Raw genomic sequence first — 17,316 nt, 5'->3', positions numbered from 1 at the left:
GCACAAAGCTGCTGCTGCTGTCACTGTGGCTGCAGAGCTGTTCACAGTCCCTGAACTGAGTGTCAGCCTGGGCTCTGAGGGGGGAGGTAATGCAGCTGCCTTGAGCTCTTGCAGGGAGAGCTGGCTTTGCCCTTCTCCTCACACTGAGGTTGTGTTTCCATTTTGCCCATGTCAGTGACACAAAGGCATCTTTAGTCCTAAGATTCTGCATAATTTATGTAATTTCTGGACTCAGAACAGAGAATTTTGTTCCCATTCCATGAGGAGGTGGCATGGCTGGAAGTCAAGAATTCTAATTTCTTCGTAAGCACTGCCCAGTGTGAGAGGTGCCCTGCTCCAATTCTTCCCTTCAGTGGTGTCATTGTACAACAGATAGGAAGAGAGTTCAGATGTCTCTTTATATTTGGGATCCATTGACTGTGCTACCCACTCTGTGAGCTGTCTCTACCCTGGAGAATTTGTCTCTCACTTAGGGAAGTAGTTGGGGACTGAATGAAGCAAACAGAGATTGTTGTCACAATTCCAGTAAAGTGCTTTGCTGTGAGGTTACTTTACCATGTTCTGTCCCCCTGCAGTCATCAGAAATGCAGCTCTGTTCTCAGAATGTGGGAGTGAGTCTTGGCCAGTGGCCTCTGACGTTGCTCACAGGTCATTTTTACACTGCCCTGTTCTTACTGGTTCTTTCCTCACATTCCATGATTCCAGGCACTCTGGTTTCCCCTGCTTGAGGCCATGATGTCCCCACAGAAATCCTCTGGTTCGTCGCAGTGCCCATACTCTGAGTGTGAGTACTTTGGCATTTGTGACCCCAAATAGTAAAAATTGTGTGCTGTCTCTCCTCTGATGAATGAATAGAAGAAAAGTTGTTTTGTTACTCCATTCCTAAATATTTTGCTCCTTGGCTGGCAGGGAGGTCAGGCTGGATCTTTGGTAGGCTGCAGCTGTCAGGTGGATGGGTTTTTTTCATTTGCTTTATTTTGTCCTGTGTGCAAGAGGAAGCCTGCCACAGGCTCTGCTGATAATTTGGTTGCATAGAGGATGGTCTTGAAGGAGCCAAGGTGCACAATGTGTACAAAGGCTGTGCTGGTTGGAGTCAGCACTTGGAGAGCTCCTGATGTAATACACTGTTACTGTGCATGCCCAGCCCCTTTGTGCACCTCTGCCTGCACCTGTGTGCTGTGTATAAAATCAGTGGGGCTTGAATACACCAGCTAAATTCTCTACTCCCCTTCTGAGTCCGCTGCCTCCCTTTGTGGGAGAGATAAGAGAAGCCAAAAAGGGGCTTAGGTGCTTTGGTCTTGGCAGTGCCCAGCACAGGAAGGACGAGGAGCTGCTGGAGCGAGGCCGGAGGAGGCACCAAGGTGACCAGACGGATGGAGCAGCTCTGCTGGGGGAGTTGGGTTAGATGGGATATTGGGAAGAAATTGTTCCCTGTGAGGGAGGTGAGGCCCTGGCACAGGCTGCCCAGAGAAGCTGTGGCTGCCCCTGGATCCCTGGAAGTGTCCGGGGTGAGGTTGGACAGGGCTTGGAGCAACCTGGGCTAGTGGAAGGTGTCCCTGCCAATGGCAGGGGATAGAGCTGGATGAGCTTTAAGGTCCTTTCCAACACAAACTATTCTGGAATTCTCTGAATGTCTTTTGCTCCATCCCAGACCCATGCTGAGGATCTGGGAACAAATTTCATGCAAAGGTCAGTGCTGGGAAGTTTTAGAGTGTATGGGCCATAACACAGACAAGGATCCAAACTGGGATTTGTAGCAATAGGAAAAGTGATTGGTGGTGTTACCAAGTAAGTGAAAATGTGGATGTTTACTGCAGGGGGTGTGGAAGGAAATACAGAGGGATTGTGGGATCAAAACCTTGTAAACACCCTTTATGCTTCAAAAAGCTGTGTGCTTAGTGCAGTATGTGCAAGAAAAAAACCCATAAAAGCTATTTTCAAACCAGAAAACATGATCTGAAATAAAACTTCTCTTTATCTGTAAGACTGATCTCTCTTTACTCCTGGAATCCTAATGAACTGCTGTGGCTGTTGTGTTTGACATTCCAGCTTTGAAGAGTTTGACAATGCAAGTGCTAAACAACATGGCTGCATTTATTGCTCTTCCCTCAATCCTGCAGAGGATTCTCCAGGTGAGTTCCTGAAGAGAAGGAGGTTTCACCAAGCTGTGCCACTGAGTTATTGGGAAAAGGTATTCCCAGGTCATCGGAGATCAGATCAGCTAATTGTCTGTTCAGTGTTTCAGTAGTTCTGTGGGTGAAACATAAGGTGTAAAAGCTGATAGAATTATCTGTGGAGACATGTGGGAACACACAGACCTGTGAGAAGGCAATTGAAGTAATGCCTGCAAACCAAATAAAATAGTACCTCAAAGGTTGCAGTTACTTGGAACTGAAACTTGGCAGGTTTAAGGACAAAGCCACAATGAATTTCCCAAAAGCTTATAGGCTTTGCAGAAAGATCATGATTAGGCCCAAAATATTATTGATGGTGCATTATTTTGGAGATGCAGTTAGTGAGCAGGAAACTTGCAGAAGAGCTGATTTTAGGCAAGACCTTGGGTTGAGTGATCCCAGGCAACTATAATTTGTTAATTTGCAAAATAGATGAAAACTGATGTTGGGGTTTAATAACAAACCTTGAGAAATGCAGAAAAGGAATTAGAAGAATTGCCTGTGTTGTGGAGTGGAATGATTGAAGGGTTGAGACAGGTTTGATACACTGTTCAGGGTTTCTGTTCCAGGTGGGAGAGGAAAAGGGCTTACAGGCTGAACACACACCTCTTGGTTTGATCTTAATATTACACACAGTCTTGGATTTTGAACAAACTCCTAAGCTAGCAAAGCACGTTGCAGGAGAGTGGATAAAAAGTGTGTTGAAATGAAGTGTGGTTTCATCAAAGGAAGTGTCAAGCAAACCTAATGGCTCTTCAATAACTTATTTAGTCTACTTTTAGCTGAGGTTTTGGTATAATTTCCTGTTGGGCTTTGTTTGATGTTTAATGTAGGCAGGAAAAGATGGAGAAGCTGTGAGTGAGTGGGAGGCTGCCAGGGAAGGGAGGCTTTCCTGGGCTGTGCTGAGAACTGCCAGGATGGGGTGGGAGTCAAAGCAGTGACCACTGTGCAGATAACACAGCTGGGAGGTGTGACAGTGTGGAGGAAGATCCTGTTCTCCTTTGGGATGAAGGGAGAGTCTTGTTGATGGCAGCCTTCACATATTTCATTCTATTTCTGTTCTAATGGACTATTTTAGCAGCAGTAGAAAATCCCTTTTCTAGGGCTGGCACTGAAGTCCTGGAGGCAGCAGGGGAGTGAAATATCTTTGTTGTAGAAGGAAGTGGTTGGTGTGATGGCTCTGCTGGGGAGGCTGAGGGGATGCTTCATCAGGTGAAGTGCTTTACTGAGGACAGAAATGGGTCAGGCATCACTGAGAGCAGCATGTGCAGCTCTGGTCACTGGGTTTGGAGGCAGGGGGGAACTGCTCCTGCTCATTCCACCTCCCTGCTCAGCCTGACAAATTCAGTCTGACTAAAGAGAGATTTGGAAAGGCAGATTATTTGAACAACTAGAGCAAAAAATAACTACTTATTAAAATGCAGAGAAAAGTACTGAATTCCAGGTAAAGAGAATTAGTGTCCGAAGTTCATAAAATGGGGCAGTAATTGGTACCTTGTAGCTGAAAAACAGGTGTAGGAAAAAACAGCATAAAGATAAGAGAAGATCCTGTGGGAGGGGAGGTGGTGTTGATATACAGGATCTCTAAGTTGACTTTGCCTCTTGACACTTACTCTTGTATAGATCTCATTCACACCTATGTATTTGCAAAGGCCTGATTTGTGATGTGACCTGGATTGTTTGTGGGCAGCAGAGGGTGTGAGCTCCTCACTGCACCCTGGGGATCCTCTGACATATGCCAACAGCTCGGCTGTGTCCTTCAGAAATTGCTGGCTGTTCTCACCTCTGAAGCTCACTTAAGCCTCTCCCAACCTCTTACCCTCCTTGTTAGAAGATGGGCTCTTCTGAGAGCCTGTGCTGAGTGTCACCAGTCTGCTGCCTTCAGTGCTTGGCACCTCCTCTGGGGACAGTGTCCTTTGTTACAAGACAAACCCTTCATTGAACCCTGTGCTCTTGTCCTTAACCCCCCATTTCCATTCACTCTGCCTTCACACCAGCCCTTATTGCTGGGTTCCTGGCACTGCCCTGCTCCAGCTCACTGTTGCCTGTGGCTTTGTGGCTGTGTTTTGTCAAACTCTTGCAGAGGGTGCCTGTGGGAGGTTTCTGTGACGTTTATTTGGATGCACAGTTTGGCCCTTGGGAGAACATTGCTTTGAGTCCAGCTGGGAAGCTGCTGTCAGGATGGGGATGAGCAGGTCTTACTCTGTGGCCTTGTCATGAGTGCCCTGCTCAAATGTTCAGGGATTCTGAACCCTGGCCATGCTGGGGATCAGGAGGAAAACTCCCTTGGAGCTAGGCACCAGAGAGCATTGGGGGTTTTGCCTTCCAGTCATCTGCTTCCTTGGGTTATCTGGGAATGCCATTCAAGTGCCCTGCAAGGAAGAATCGCAACATGGCAGGCACAGGTACTGCTTTCCCAGACAGGAGGATCCTTGTGTTCTTAGCCCTGGCTGTGTGTTCCTTTTGCAGAGCTGTGTAGTTGCTCTTTGAAGCCATGCAAATTTCCAAACCCTGGTGCCAAACCCTTCTTTCTTGGCTCTGAGCTCTCTGCAAGGCACTTAGATGTGTCACTGATGTGCCACCTTAACTGTGACCACAAGGAGGTATTGAAGCCAGCCTTTCTGGGCCCTGCAGTGCATACAGCCTTTCCCAAGCCCTCCAAATATTTTGATGAAATGCAGAATTACAAGTGGTGCTTGTCTGACACAGCCCTCAAATGCTGTTCCAGCCGAGCTCAAGGCTTTGATAGAGCATAGACACATTGGAGCTGCAGGCTGGGAGGTGGCACAGCTGCCCAGGAATTCACTGGGGGTTTTGTTGGAAGGTGGATAACGTCAGTAAACTGAGGTAGATTATCTTGCCTTTTCTGAAAAGGAATTAGAGTATTCCAATTTTAGCAGACTGTTTTTCTTCCTCTTCTGGGCTTAACTGCTTACAGATTATACCTTATGCAAATGTTAACTTTGCAGCCAAAGTGTGTGGCCAAAGGGCACCTTGCAGGGGCTGGGCCAGTCCTGCAGCTTTCCCAGAGGACAGGCAGGCTTCTGCACCTGCCTGTCCCAGCACCTGGGCTCAGCGTTTTCAAAGTCATGTAAAATAACAATTGATAGATTTGCTCCTGCTCATCCTTTTTAGTGTTGGGGAGTTGGTGATTAACTGGGAAGTCTGAACTAACCGCATTAGGAGAGATACCAGAGGAATCCTCTTGAGCATTAAGAAAAATTCCATGTTATTAAGGATGTGAGTGCTCTCTGAAGAGGGCTGAGAGGTTGAGTGTTAATTCCCTTACAAAGCTGTAATCCTTCATGAATGTTTTGTAAGCAGATGCAGCTGATGCCTCCTACAAAATGGAGAACTGGAGAAGCCAGAAATGTAAAAGCTACCTGTAGGGACCCCAAAGAGAGGAAGGAAGGAAGGATTCTCTGAAAATTGTTCCAGAGTGGAAGCAGAAAGATCCAGAAAGCTTCTCCTTATATTTTTTCCATTCCTGCTTAGGGCTTTGGCTGTTTTTCTCTTCCCAGTCTAGGAGATCAGCACTGGGATGAGTTGTGTGTGGAGTGGTTGCCTTGGCCCCTTGCAGAGGGGAGGAGCTGCAGTGAATGTGTTTGCAGAGTGCACTTACTAGCACTGGTAGCAAAGCAAGTGCTATTTCCTGGACCCAGGGAGAAATGGGAAATGGAAGAGGCAGAGCTGGCTGAAAGGGCTGCATGAGCACCTCTGGGCTGTGTGTGGATCCCTGCCAGCTCTGCCCCATCTGTTTGTTGGTGGCAGCCCTGGGCAGCCAGTTTGGCTCTGGCTCCTTGTGCCCGTGCCACGTTCCCAGGGCAGCACCAGCCTGGGAGATCGGCTGGGATCTGCTCCTGCTTGGTGCAGTGCCTGTTCCACTGCGTGGGATGGCACATCCGTGTCTGGAGTGTGCCTGAATTCCAACCCAATTTTATAAGGTGGAATTAATGAAGGATATTCCTCCATAAAACTAATTGGTCCCATGTGGCTTTTGTTGCTGCAAATTTTGCAGGGTCTGAAGCTGCAATTTAGAAGCATTTGAAGTGTCTGGAGAAGTGGCCTGGGAGCTGTGGGGGTGATGCTGGAGGCAGGAGGCAGCGCCAGCCCATCCCATTGGATGGCTGCAGCAGGGAATGGCCTCGCACTCACTGCTGGCACAGGGCTGCCAGGCTCAGGGTGAGGCTTGGCCACACCATGGGCCTCCTCTGTAAAGAAGAAAGTCCTTCTTCTTCCCAGCTGCTGTTATTTTTAGAGATCATCAAGCATGACTTGAGAAAAAGACAGCAACTGAAAGCCCTCAGACTTGTGTTGTCCCTCTGCAAAGCTGCAGGTGGGTCTTTATTCTTCTCTCTTCTTCACATCTCCTCTTCCTCTGCTCTGTGTCCAGGCAGGAGACCAGTGGCTTTGCAAACCTCCACTTGCAGCTTAGGAAGTTTGAGGTGCTATATGGAAATGGTGGGATTGGGACAGTTTGTGAGTGACCTGTTGGCCATGTACTTGAGAGCTTCAGAAGAGGAGCTGCTGCCTGCCTGAGTGCTCTGGATCACATTCCTGCTGTCTGGAGGTCCCCTTGCCTCCATAATCCCTGCAGTGACTCAGTGCAATGCACCTCCTGTGCTGTGCTGCTAAATGGTGCAGGCAGAGGGGAACCTTGGAGTGTTCAGGCTGTGCTGTTCACCCAGCAGAAAAGGAGCCTGTGCAGCACATCCAGCTCTTCGTGCTTCATCCAGCATGCTCCAAACCCACAGCTGGCTTTGCCTCAGTGCTGTTACTCAGGGCTGCTTTTAAGTTTGAGCATTGGTGTTTCTGCCTGTCACACTGCCCATGAGGGCTGTTGTTCGAGAGTTCCTTGACTTGCAACTTCAGTGATCCCTCAGGGTGTCTTGCAGTGTAGCTTCCACGCTGCTTTAGTTGTCTTTGCCAGCTGGCTTTGTCACTCCTGATTCTTCTTGCCCAGTCCCAGCATGGAATCAGCCTTGCTCCTACTCCTTCTCTCATTCATCTCATCCAGAGCTTGTTCATTATCCTACTTGTGTTCCTGTTTCCATTGTGTCCCCAGCATTTTTCTGCTCTCTGGGTTGGTTCCCTTTTCCCATCTTGCTGGTCTGTTTTTGCCAGTGGCCTTCCAGCAGACTCTTCTCTCAGCCCCTGCACAGAGCGGTGCTGCAGGGGGTGCCAGGGCGGCTGTGCAGGGCTGTGTGGGCTGGAGCAGGCTGCAGGAAGGGGGGATGATGACCTGTGCCACAGCCCTGTGCTTGTGCTGCTGGGACATGGCAGTGAAGCTGCTCAAGGGTGCAAATCAGCCCTGCAGCACCAGCAGAGCCCCAGGGCCTGTTCCCTCTGCCAGCTGGGCTGTGGGCCCTGCACTGACTGAGGTTTGCTCTTCAGCCTGCAGTAGAGGGGTCTGGGAGGAGCCTGGGGGTGAGGCACCCCTGGCTGGGCAAGAGCAGGGGGCAGTGGCAGGGCTGAGAGCTGGCTGGCCATGCTGTGCCCTTCAGTATTCCTCAAATGCACTCTCCAGTCAGCTCCTGCAGCTCCTGAATGGAGTTTGCAGTTTTCCAGGCACACTAATTTATATTGATGTTGTCATCTACTGAGTTTTGCTAATCACTGATTTTTCCCATCAGTATGTGGGATTATTCTTCTGTCCCTGTACATGTGCAGCATATTTAACTCTGCAGTCGTAGCTTCCATTTGCAGTTCCGAACCAGGGGAGAAAAAGACCTAAAAAGAATCAGAATGGTCATATCCTGTGATTCAGCTGCAGCTTTGCATTTCTTCATACAGGATCCAGTTTATGGAAAAGGGAAACTTGGAGAAATTCAAGGGCTTGTCCTGGGAATGCTGGACACTTTCAACTATGAACAAGTAAGTTGCCTGTGTTTCTGTTCTGTCTGCTGCTGCATGCAGCATTATTTTAGCTGCCTGGCCTGCTGCTCTCTCTCCCATTTGTCATTTGTGTCTGCAGAGCAAAGTCAACAGACATGTGAGTGATTTCTGTGTGATGGGGAATGAGGAGGGAGTTTGGTTTGCTCACAGCTTGCAAGTGAAGGGACTGACAGGTACATGGTGAAGACCTCTGCAGCTCAGTTCTGTGTTAAATGTACCAGAAGGATAAACATCTGCTTTTTCTCCAGCTCATCCTGCAGTTAGGGATTCAAAGGCACAAAGCTGATGTGTTTTGTCTTTATATGCAGTTTTAAATAACAGTTTTTAAAATTAGGTTGGTTTTACACTTCTAAGTGATAATGCTGCACTTCCTTTGTGACCTGGTGAGATTTCCTCTTAATCTCAGTCCTGCTTTTCTCAGCTCAATCCCAAATTCCAGGCAGTCTCCAGCAGTCTCCACTTCTCCTGAGCCTCCCCCTAACCAGGGTGCCCAGTGTTCCTCCCAGCCCCTCTGCCCCGTGATGTGGCAGTGCCATCCCTGCTGCTGCTCAGGGCAGGCCCCCAGGCACCAGCAGCCAAGCAGAAACACAGTGGGAAATGACAGCTTTGCTGTGGAGGCTGAACACCAGGAGCCTTTGTCTGTGTTTGGGTTCTTGCAGGTGTGGGCAGCTCCTGGCCCTGTCCCTGCCTGGCAGCTCTGGGACAGGCTGTGTGTCCCCATGGGATCCTCTGCTGCTGTGCACAGATGGATCAGGGAGCAGAGCCCCTGTGCCTGAGAGAAACTTGATGCTGGAAACTCTGGGTGGTTCTTTGGGCTCTTTGAACATCAGCATCCATTGGGAAGGACGAGCAGATGAGCAGTGTGGGGGTTTTTTAAAGACTTTAATTGCCATAGTGCATTTGAGCTTTGATTTTTATTAGCACATTTCTCCTAGAATGGGGATATAAGCAGTAGCTTGCCAGGTTAGAAGGGAAAAAAACCCCGAGTTTTGACGTGCAAGATGACAAAATGAGCCTGCCATGCCTCTCTTAATGCTCTTGGGCAAAAGTCAATACAAGACTTGTCTATTTGAGAGTGCAGAGGAATTGCTCCATTAACATGTGATGAAAGGATAAGTGTTTTGAGGTCAGTGGATAGAAAGCATAGGAAGAAGAGTGATTTTATTGGGTAGTTTCTGCTCTTAGTGAGCTGCTAAGCTGCTTGTTCTGAAAAACTGGTCGGCAGGGAGTTTCTGCAGGGTGAAGGTGACAGACTGACCTACTCTTTGTGTTGTCTTCCACACAGACCCTTCTGGAGACAACCACGAGCCTGTTAAACCACGATCTCCACTGGTCCCTGTGTAACCTGAGAGCCTCTGTCACCAGAGGCCTTACCCCAAAGCAGGATTACTGCTGCATCTGTCTCCAGCAGTACAAAAGGAGGCAAGAACCTGCTGATGAAATCATTGTTTTCAGGTAAAGTTAAGGGGCGAGGTTGCAGCTGGGATCGAGTTAATGGTTTCAAAAGGGGAAACAAATCTACTGGTTGGCTTGTCTGAGTAATGATCTGTATTCCTGGGAGCACATCTCCCTGCTGCCTTGCACTGTGAGAGGGCTGGCTAATCACACCCATCAGAGGCTGCTTTGCATGCAGCCAGCTCTGCCTGGCTGCGAGGAATCGCCTCCCGGTTCCAGGAGCTGGCTGTCAGTTCTCTGTCCCCTCTCCCGGCAGTGTGCTTTGGGCACTGCAACACCCTGGGCTCGTTTGTGTATTTGTACCTCGCATCTGTCCCAGCCCTGGCATCTCCTGTGTCCCCTCTGTGCCCAGGTGTCTGTAAAATAAGGAAATCATTGTTACCCTGGAGTGACAGTCTGTAGCTGTATCAGCAAATGGGCAGCCAGTGTTGATTGTGGAAATCAACAGGAGGGTGAGGATACATTGCTGATCTGCTGGTTGCCACAAACAGCCTTTTCCCACTGGCAGCCCCTTCCCTGCACCGTGCAGGGCTCAGGAGGTGCTGCCCTGCTGCCAGCACTGACTGCCTCTCTTCCCAGCTGTGGCCACCTGTACCACTCGCTGTGCCTGCTGAGCAAGGAGTGTGGGGCAGTCACCAAGGGCCTCATGAGGTGGATGTGCTACAAGTGCAACTCGAGCAACAAGGGAGGGAAGCTGAGTGAGAACTTCTCAGAGCTGAAAAAGGGGACTGCAGCATCCCTGGCACAGGTAAGTTTTGTGAGGTGGTTTCTTGTCAGGTAAACTTTCAACATCACTTCATTCTCTGTGTGTCTGTGCTTCCAGACAGAACTCTGATCAGTACCTGTCAAACACTCTCAGCAGCTAATTGGTCACTTTTCTGAATTGGTCACTTTTCTGAAGCTTATTTTGGTGGGGGCACAACTCTGGAAGTCCTGGAAATTTGTTCACCCAGAAGGTCTAGGAGCTGGTATGAGGGGCAGCTGGATGCTTGCAGCTGGTTGTGTGGACAATTCCTGTCAAATTATTTTACATGTGTTTTATATAAAACTTAGATTGGAAGCTGGCATATTCCTTGTGGCTGGATCGTGGAGCCTCTGTCCCACCTTCCTAGCAGATAATCTGGCTCAGGATAAAAGGTCTGGGATTGATTTGACTCACTAAGTGCTTACAAATATTTTAAGAAGCTTGAGTGTAACCCAAGATTGATGCAGCTGGATTGGGGGAGAGAACAGAGAATTAATTTGTATTTATTGTCAGTATTTGTGCACTGAAAGTTTTATCATCCCTAATTCAAATAGAAGTACAGCCTCAAATACACATGGAGCTGTCTTTTCCCTGGGCTGGTGCTGTGGATGGTAAGCCCCCATGGCAGGTGGTTTGTTGGGTTGTTTTAAGGGATGTTGCACGTGGGCAGCTGAGCTCTGCTGCTCCATGTTCCAATGGCCCTGGGTCAGCTGGGACAAACCCTGTGGGAGGGTTTGTTCCCACTTTGTGCATTTGTCACTCTATGGATGTGCATAGAGCAGCGTTTTCACTCCTGGAACCAAAATAGTTCGGTCTTGGAGTTAGTTTTTGTAGTAGTACTTTGGTTTTGTTCTAGCAGATGATTTCAATTCCTGCCAAACCCATCCCGATCAAAGCTGGCTAAGGGCCTCAGTCAGCTGCTGCGCTCACAGGAGAGGCTTCCTGCTTGGGAGAGATGTGGGGAAAGGGAATCTTGCAGCCTGTGTGGAGCACCATGCAGTCTCTGCAGTCAGGCTGTGTTAATCTTGGATTTGATGGCAGCAGCAAAGCTTTCCCAGGAGCTTGGAAATGGAGTGTGGTCCAGCCAGGCTGAGCAGTGTGTGTATCCTGTCCTGCCACAGTGGGATGTGGGCACTGCAGGGAAAGGGCAGCAGCCCCACACCTCACCCTCTGCACTCCTGCCCCAAAGGAGGGTGAGCATAAATGGGGGTGACAGCCTGGGGTGCAGTTTAAAAACTAAAGGCAGTATTAACTACTAAAACTGCATTCAGCATTCAAGTGCCTGACACTTGATTCCAGTGCTTTGTAACTGGGTTATCCCAGGGTTTCTCTTGGGCAGTCAGTCAGGGAGCCCCTGTGGCTGCCCTCTGACATCAGTCTGACTTACCCTGCAGAGAAAGAAGGGGGAAATGCTCCACATGCCATGGCAGTGACTGGGGTAAGAGGAGAAGATGCTTCCTTTTATTTAACTGATGAAAGTGAAGGGCTGGCTGGACTCAGGGCCTGCAGGGGGATGTGGAGAGACTGGGTGGGGAAGAAGACTTGCAGCATGGATCATGTAGTGCTGGCTGGAAAGGGTCCATCCCCGGCCATCCCTGTGTGGGATGGGGCCCTGCTGCTGCTGCTGCTTCCCTGCTGCCGTCATGTGCTCTTGGCAGGAAAGTCACGGCTTCCTGCTCCATGCACACAGCCCAGCAGAGCTTGGGCTGGGTTCAGCAGAGCCCAGCACTGCTCAGGCCCCCAGCTCCTCCTCCCTGTGTCCCAGATCTTCTCCAAGTCTGTGATGTTCCTCACATACCTAAATTACAATATTTAACTGTTGTACTCGCATGTGATCAGACTGTTGCACAGTCATGTCTTAAAAAAGCTGAGTATATTTAGACTTGCCAGTAGACTGGAGGATCTCCAGCTCCTGCAGGAAATTTGTTTGCTGAACAATCACTGCTCAGCAGCGTTAATTAACCCTGGGAGGTAATGATTCCTCTGACCCCGCATGGGCTGAGTTACAGAGCAGACTTTCTGTGCTGGGCCAATGCTGGGAATGCAAACTGGGGGAGATGGGGCTTCTCTGTGTCCTCTCCTGTCTCTGCTGGCCCCGGCCACACCCAGAGCTCTGGGCTGGACAGGCTGCTCTGGCTCCACAGCTGGTGTTTGTGAGCAGGAAATCCCAAGTGAGGTCCTGCTAACAGCATTGTGTTTCCAGCCCTACCCTCCCAAGAGTCAGATCTGGGGCTGCCAGGCCCTCCTGCACAGAGATCTGTGGGGAGAGTGTTTCCCTGTAGCCCTTTTGAGAACCCTGGAAGCTCAGTTCCTCTCTTGGCAAAATCTGATATGGTGATCTTCAGCTGAGGTATTTATTTTCTTAGGAAGCCTTGAATTAGGAGTAGAGTCATGCTGAGAAATGCCACTGAGCATCTGGAGTGCATTTCACAGCACTAATTCTGCCCTGCCCAGGCAAAGGCTGTCAGTTTGAATCGTGCAGTGTGGCTGAGACGTGGATGTGAAATGACAGCCCAGAAGACAGCGCTCCCTCTGCCCCTGTGCTCTGTGTGTGGTGCTGGGGCCATTCCCTGAAACTGGGGAGGTGGAGAGACGCCACAAGCCAGCACTGACCCGGTCTGGGATCAGTCACAGCATGGATTGAAGTGGAACCTGGCTGGGATGAGGGCTTGGCACACTCTGCCCCAGCCAAGGGAAGCAGAAAGAAGGGCACAGGGGATTTTCTTTCCTCTGGTTGTGCTACCAAAAGTTTGTGCTTTCTGTGTTACCTCTGAGTCTCACTGGCTTCCCAAGGATAATCCTCTGGACGATCATCTGTGCTGCCTTGAAGTATCCCTAAATGAGAGTTAAAAGAAATGGGAGCTTGTTTTTATAGTGTGTCTCTAATCCTCTTGCAAAGCTGTGTGTCTGTTGTGGTGCTTGGAGCTCACTGAAGGGTGAGGGCTTAGCAGCGGGGCCACTGCTTGAATACCTGCAGGAAAGGCTCCAGGTATCTCAGTCACTGATTCCCAAAACTCATTTGTCTCATTTCAATGAGCAAATGCTTTCCATTTATTCTGCCAGCCTATGCACTGGGGATCAGGGAGAGGAAGAGTCTTGGCTCCTGGGCCATGAGCCCTGCCATGAACCCCTGAGCTGCCATGCTCTGGTTATTCCGTGTCCGAGGGGTTCTGAGCATGCTGTTGTTGGGGCTGTCCAGATGGCAGATATGTTTTATTCAGGAGTTTAATCCTGTCAAGTCACGCCAGGACGGACAATGGGCTTGCTCCATAGTTAATCCAGTTTGTCAGGCTCTACCTTTGGGCTCTGTCCTGCAGTTTTCCCGTGTCCCTCCCTGTGACAGCCTTCCAGGGCCTCGGAACGACTCCCACTGTGAGGGGCTGGTGCCCTTGAAGGTCCCTCTGCACCACGTGCTTTCTGTTGGGCAGCAGTGAAGGATTAGGATGGGTTTTTTCACCAAAACTTACTTTGGAGCTTGACAGATGTTACATGACCTTCATCCATCAGGACACAGAGCCAGGGTTACTGTGTTCAGGGTAACAGTGGCCATCGGTTGTTAACTTGACTCCAGCAGTATAAAAAACTTCCAAGGGGCATGTAACTTTGAAAATATCCAAATGTGATGCTCCCAGTAATACCATAGAGATAATTAGTGGTTTACACAGTTACAAGAGTGGACATTCTCTCCTCTGTGGAGAATGTTCCCGTGTACAAATTAACTGAGCAAACATCCACTCCTTTGGCTTTGGAGGTGGATTCCTTCACTTCAGCAGTGCACAGGAAATCCACATGGGGAGGGAACTGGAGACACAGAACATCTGTGATTGCTTGTAATCAAAACAATACTGAGTGCTGGTGTCTTTGTGAGTGGGTAGAGGAGGACTGGCACCAAAACTGAAACTGCAAACAATACAAATTGAAAAAGACTGATTTGAAAACCAGAATGATCCTGTAGCAGCTTTTAAATCAAAATGGACTGAGCTTCTCATGCTGGAGGAGTTGGGTGAGTTTTGTTGTTTTGTGGGGCTTTTTGAGAAATATCAGAGTGGATTGCAATTGTGTCTCTGGCCTTCCTTCAGAGCAATCTGCAGCCTGGCAGAATGATCCTTCCACTGCCTACAATCCAGAGTCTGGCACTGTGGGGTCTGTGAGGTGCTGACGGGGCAGGGACAGCTGATTCCAAACTACCAGGAGTGGTGAGACCAGGAATACCTGGGGAAGGGTCATGGCCTGGTTAGGAGCAGAGATGGCAGAATTGCAGTGAGGAATCTTGTCTTGACTTTACATCTTAATTTCTCAGAAACTATTCCTGCAGTCTGATGAAAATTTCTTCCCTTTTAATAAAACATTCCAGTCTAGGGGGATGTGTAGAACAGACTCATTGAAATGCAGCAGCAGCTGCTGGGCTGCAGCAACCTGTGGATGTTGCCATAAACCGCAGCAGTCCCTGTTGGCAGTGGCTCCATGAGCTGAGCTGTGCCCCCCAGCCCAGGCTGTGTCCATCAGGATCCAGCACTGCACCAGGGAAGGGCAGGAGGTGCACAGAGGGGCCTGGGGGCAGGGACATGTCCCAGGGGAGCTGTTCCTTGAGCCAGGCTGGCTCCTGCTGCTGCTGGAAGGGTGATCACTGTTCTTCTCTGTGATTGCAAGCTGAGAAGTAACCGAAGGCTTAGGTGCAGCTTTCTCCTGCCTTTGATGTCCCTCTGAAGGAGGGGAGCCAAATGAAGGCAAGCCAAGGCTTTGGCTGTTGGTAGTCCCTTGGTGGGTGGGTGGCAGAGGCACTGTGCCAGTGGTGTTGGCTGTAGCTGCTCTGGACAGTGCCTTTCAGGAGGGCAGGGGAGCATCAGTGCCTGGTAAATGCCGTCAGTGGGAAGCTGCAGTTCCCGTGAGCCCCTCGCAGCTGATGGCACCAGGAGAGCAGTGTGTGTGCTCTGTGTGTGACTTGGGCACAGACAGGTCTGGGCAGCTGCAGCTGAGCTCCGGGGCCAGAGCTGGGCTGGGCACGTTCTGCACCTCCCAGGTACACAGCAGGGCCAGGCTGCTCCCAGGGGCAGGAGGGATGAAGGAGACAGGAGGCAGAGGTGTTCCTATGGGGAACTTCTGTGAGGTTTGGGATCACATTACCAATCAGCTTCTGGCAGGAGAGGTCACTAATCCTTACACCAAGTAGGATTTCTTCCCTCTTCTGTGTGTTTTTTACACAGGACTTGAGGGAATGGCTGGAGTCAGGGCAGGGGTAGGCTGGAGATCAGGAAAAGGTTCTTCCCCAGAGGGTGATGGGGCACTGCCCAGGCTCCCCAGGGCATGGTCCCAAGGCTGCCAGGGCCCCAGGAGCATTCAGGTGATGCTCTCAGGCAGTGGGGGGATTGTTGGGGTGTCTGTGCAGGGCCAGGGCTTGGATTTGATGATCCTTGTGGGTCCCTTCAGCTTGGGACATTGTGTGATTACCTTCCCTTTCTCTCCCCAACTCCTGCCCTTGAGAGGACACTGCACCTCCTCAGCCTGCTGTGCTTGGCCCTGTGGGATCTGTTCAAGAGCCTCTTGGCTCATCTCTGGAAAAAGAATGCTCTGCATGAGGCATCTGAACTCTCAGGTGCAGGTGCTGAGCTCAGCCCAAGCACAGGCCTGTTGGGTGTCATCTCTCACGTTTAATCCATGTGCTGCCATGCTTGCCCTGGAGCCTGCTGGATGAGAAATGAACACCCTGTCTGCTGGCCATGGTGTCCAGTCAGGATGAGTGGAGGTTGTGTCTGATGAACTCTGAGCAGTGTTACTGCTCCTTTGGCTGAAGGCATCAGTAGAAGTCCAGGGGAATAGCCCAGCAGTGCCTGGTGTGGGCAGGAGCAGCTGCCCAGAGCGTGAGTGGGATGTGCCTGTGCTTCCCTGTGTGACACACAGTGCCCTGCTCTCCTGTCACTGCAGTCTCACGGGGCTGCAGCAGCGGCTCTGGCAGAGCATGAACAGACCTGTGCTCTCAGGCCCTGAGTGGGAGGCTGGCTCCTCAAGTTCAGCTAAGTTCAGCTGGAAATAAGAGACATCTGCCTTTCCCCTGGTGCTGCTGGGGAGTGGGGGGAGGCCAGGGCTGTGTGACAGACGGGCTGAGCTGGGGACGCTGCTCTGCCCTGGGGGTCGGGGCTGTCCCGGCTCCTCTGCCCAGGAGCAGGCAGGGCTCAGCTGCTGCCAGGCACGGGCCCCTGGGTGCTGCCACAGGTCCTGGGGGCTCTGGGACTGTCCCAGGGCAGGATTGCCCAGGGCCTGCCAGGCTGTTCCCTGTGCAGCCCTGGGCTGGGCAGTGCCTGTCCCGGAGTCTCGCCTGGCAGGGGCTCTGCAGAGCTTGGCAGCAGCACAGCACTGCTGTTCTCAGAGGGGTGTCCTGAGGTTTCCCTGAAGTTCCTTAACAGCTCTGTAATATCATTGTCATTGTAGTGACTTTGGGTCACAGCCTGCCTTGCTCTCTCTTTGGTTGATTGTTCCTGGGAGCAGCCTAAGAACAGCAGGGCCTTTTCTGACAGAAGAGAGGTGAATTTACTTAGTTTAACATTAATTGTCTGGGTTTTCATTAAAGCCCTGAATTTGGGCACCTGTTTGGAAGGCTGGTGAGCCATGGTGAAGCCGAGGAGGAAGGCCAAGGGTGGGCTTTGTGTCCACTGCCTGTGGGCTCAGCTCTGTGAATGGGAACGTGGAGGGGGTTGCTTTTATTCCTAGGAATCCCAAAACCTTCCCCAGGACTTCTGGCTGCGTCTCTCTGTGTTAAGGAGCAGCCCCTGGGGCAATGGGGTGCTCTGAAGCTCTAACTGATGCAGCAAAATTTTGTGTGGAAGGAATGGCTGAGGGGCAGCTCTGGGATGGGTCTCTTGGCATGACTATGGATGGTGCCTCTGCTCAAACTGTGGGGATCTGCTGTGCTTGAGCACTGGCTGATGATGGAGTTTGTCGCTGTTAAATTAAAGATAATTGCAAGCTTGGGAGGGCTGTGTGGTGACTACCAGAGGGGGGTGGAATACGTGCAAGAAAAACATGCAATAGAGATTAGCATTAGTGGTGGGA

General features: G+C 50.5%; 1 protein-coding gene across 1 annotated transcript in view; it reads left to right on the top strand.

Moving 5' to 3' along the window:
* Positions 1-17,316, top strand: part of VPS8 (VPS8 subunit of CORVET complex) — a 67,122-nt gene that overhangs the window by 46,488 nt on the left and 3,318 nt on the right. Inside the window, exons 39-43 of the mRNA XM_063407838.1 lie at positions 706-784; positions 2,050-2,132; positions 7,968-8,048; positions 9,355-9,524; positions 10,104-10,272. Of these exons, the coding sequence (XP_063263908.1) occupies positions 706-784; positions 2,050-2,132; positions 7,968-8,048; positions 9,355-9,524; positions 10,104-10,272 (582 nt within the window). The remainder of the gene's footprint in view (positions 1-705; positions 785-2,049; positions 2,133-7,967; positions 8,049-9,354; positions 9,525-10,103; positions 10,273-17,316) is intronic.

The sequence above is a fragment of the Prinia subflava genome, chromosome 11 (genome assembly GCF_021018805.1).
Source record: "Prinia subflava isolate CZ2003 ecotype Zambia chromosome 11, Cam_Psub_1.2, whole genome shotgun sequence".
NCBI classification, from domain to species: domain Eukaryota; kingdom Metazoa; phylum Chordata; class Aves; order Passeriformes; family Cisticolidae; genus Prinia; species Prinia subflava.
Note: the sequence above shows the minus strand (reverse complement) of the source record. Positions and strands in the feature narration are given on the sequence as shown.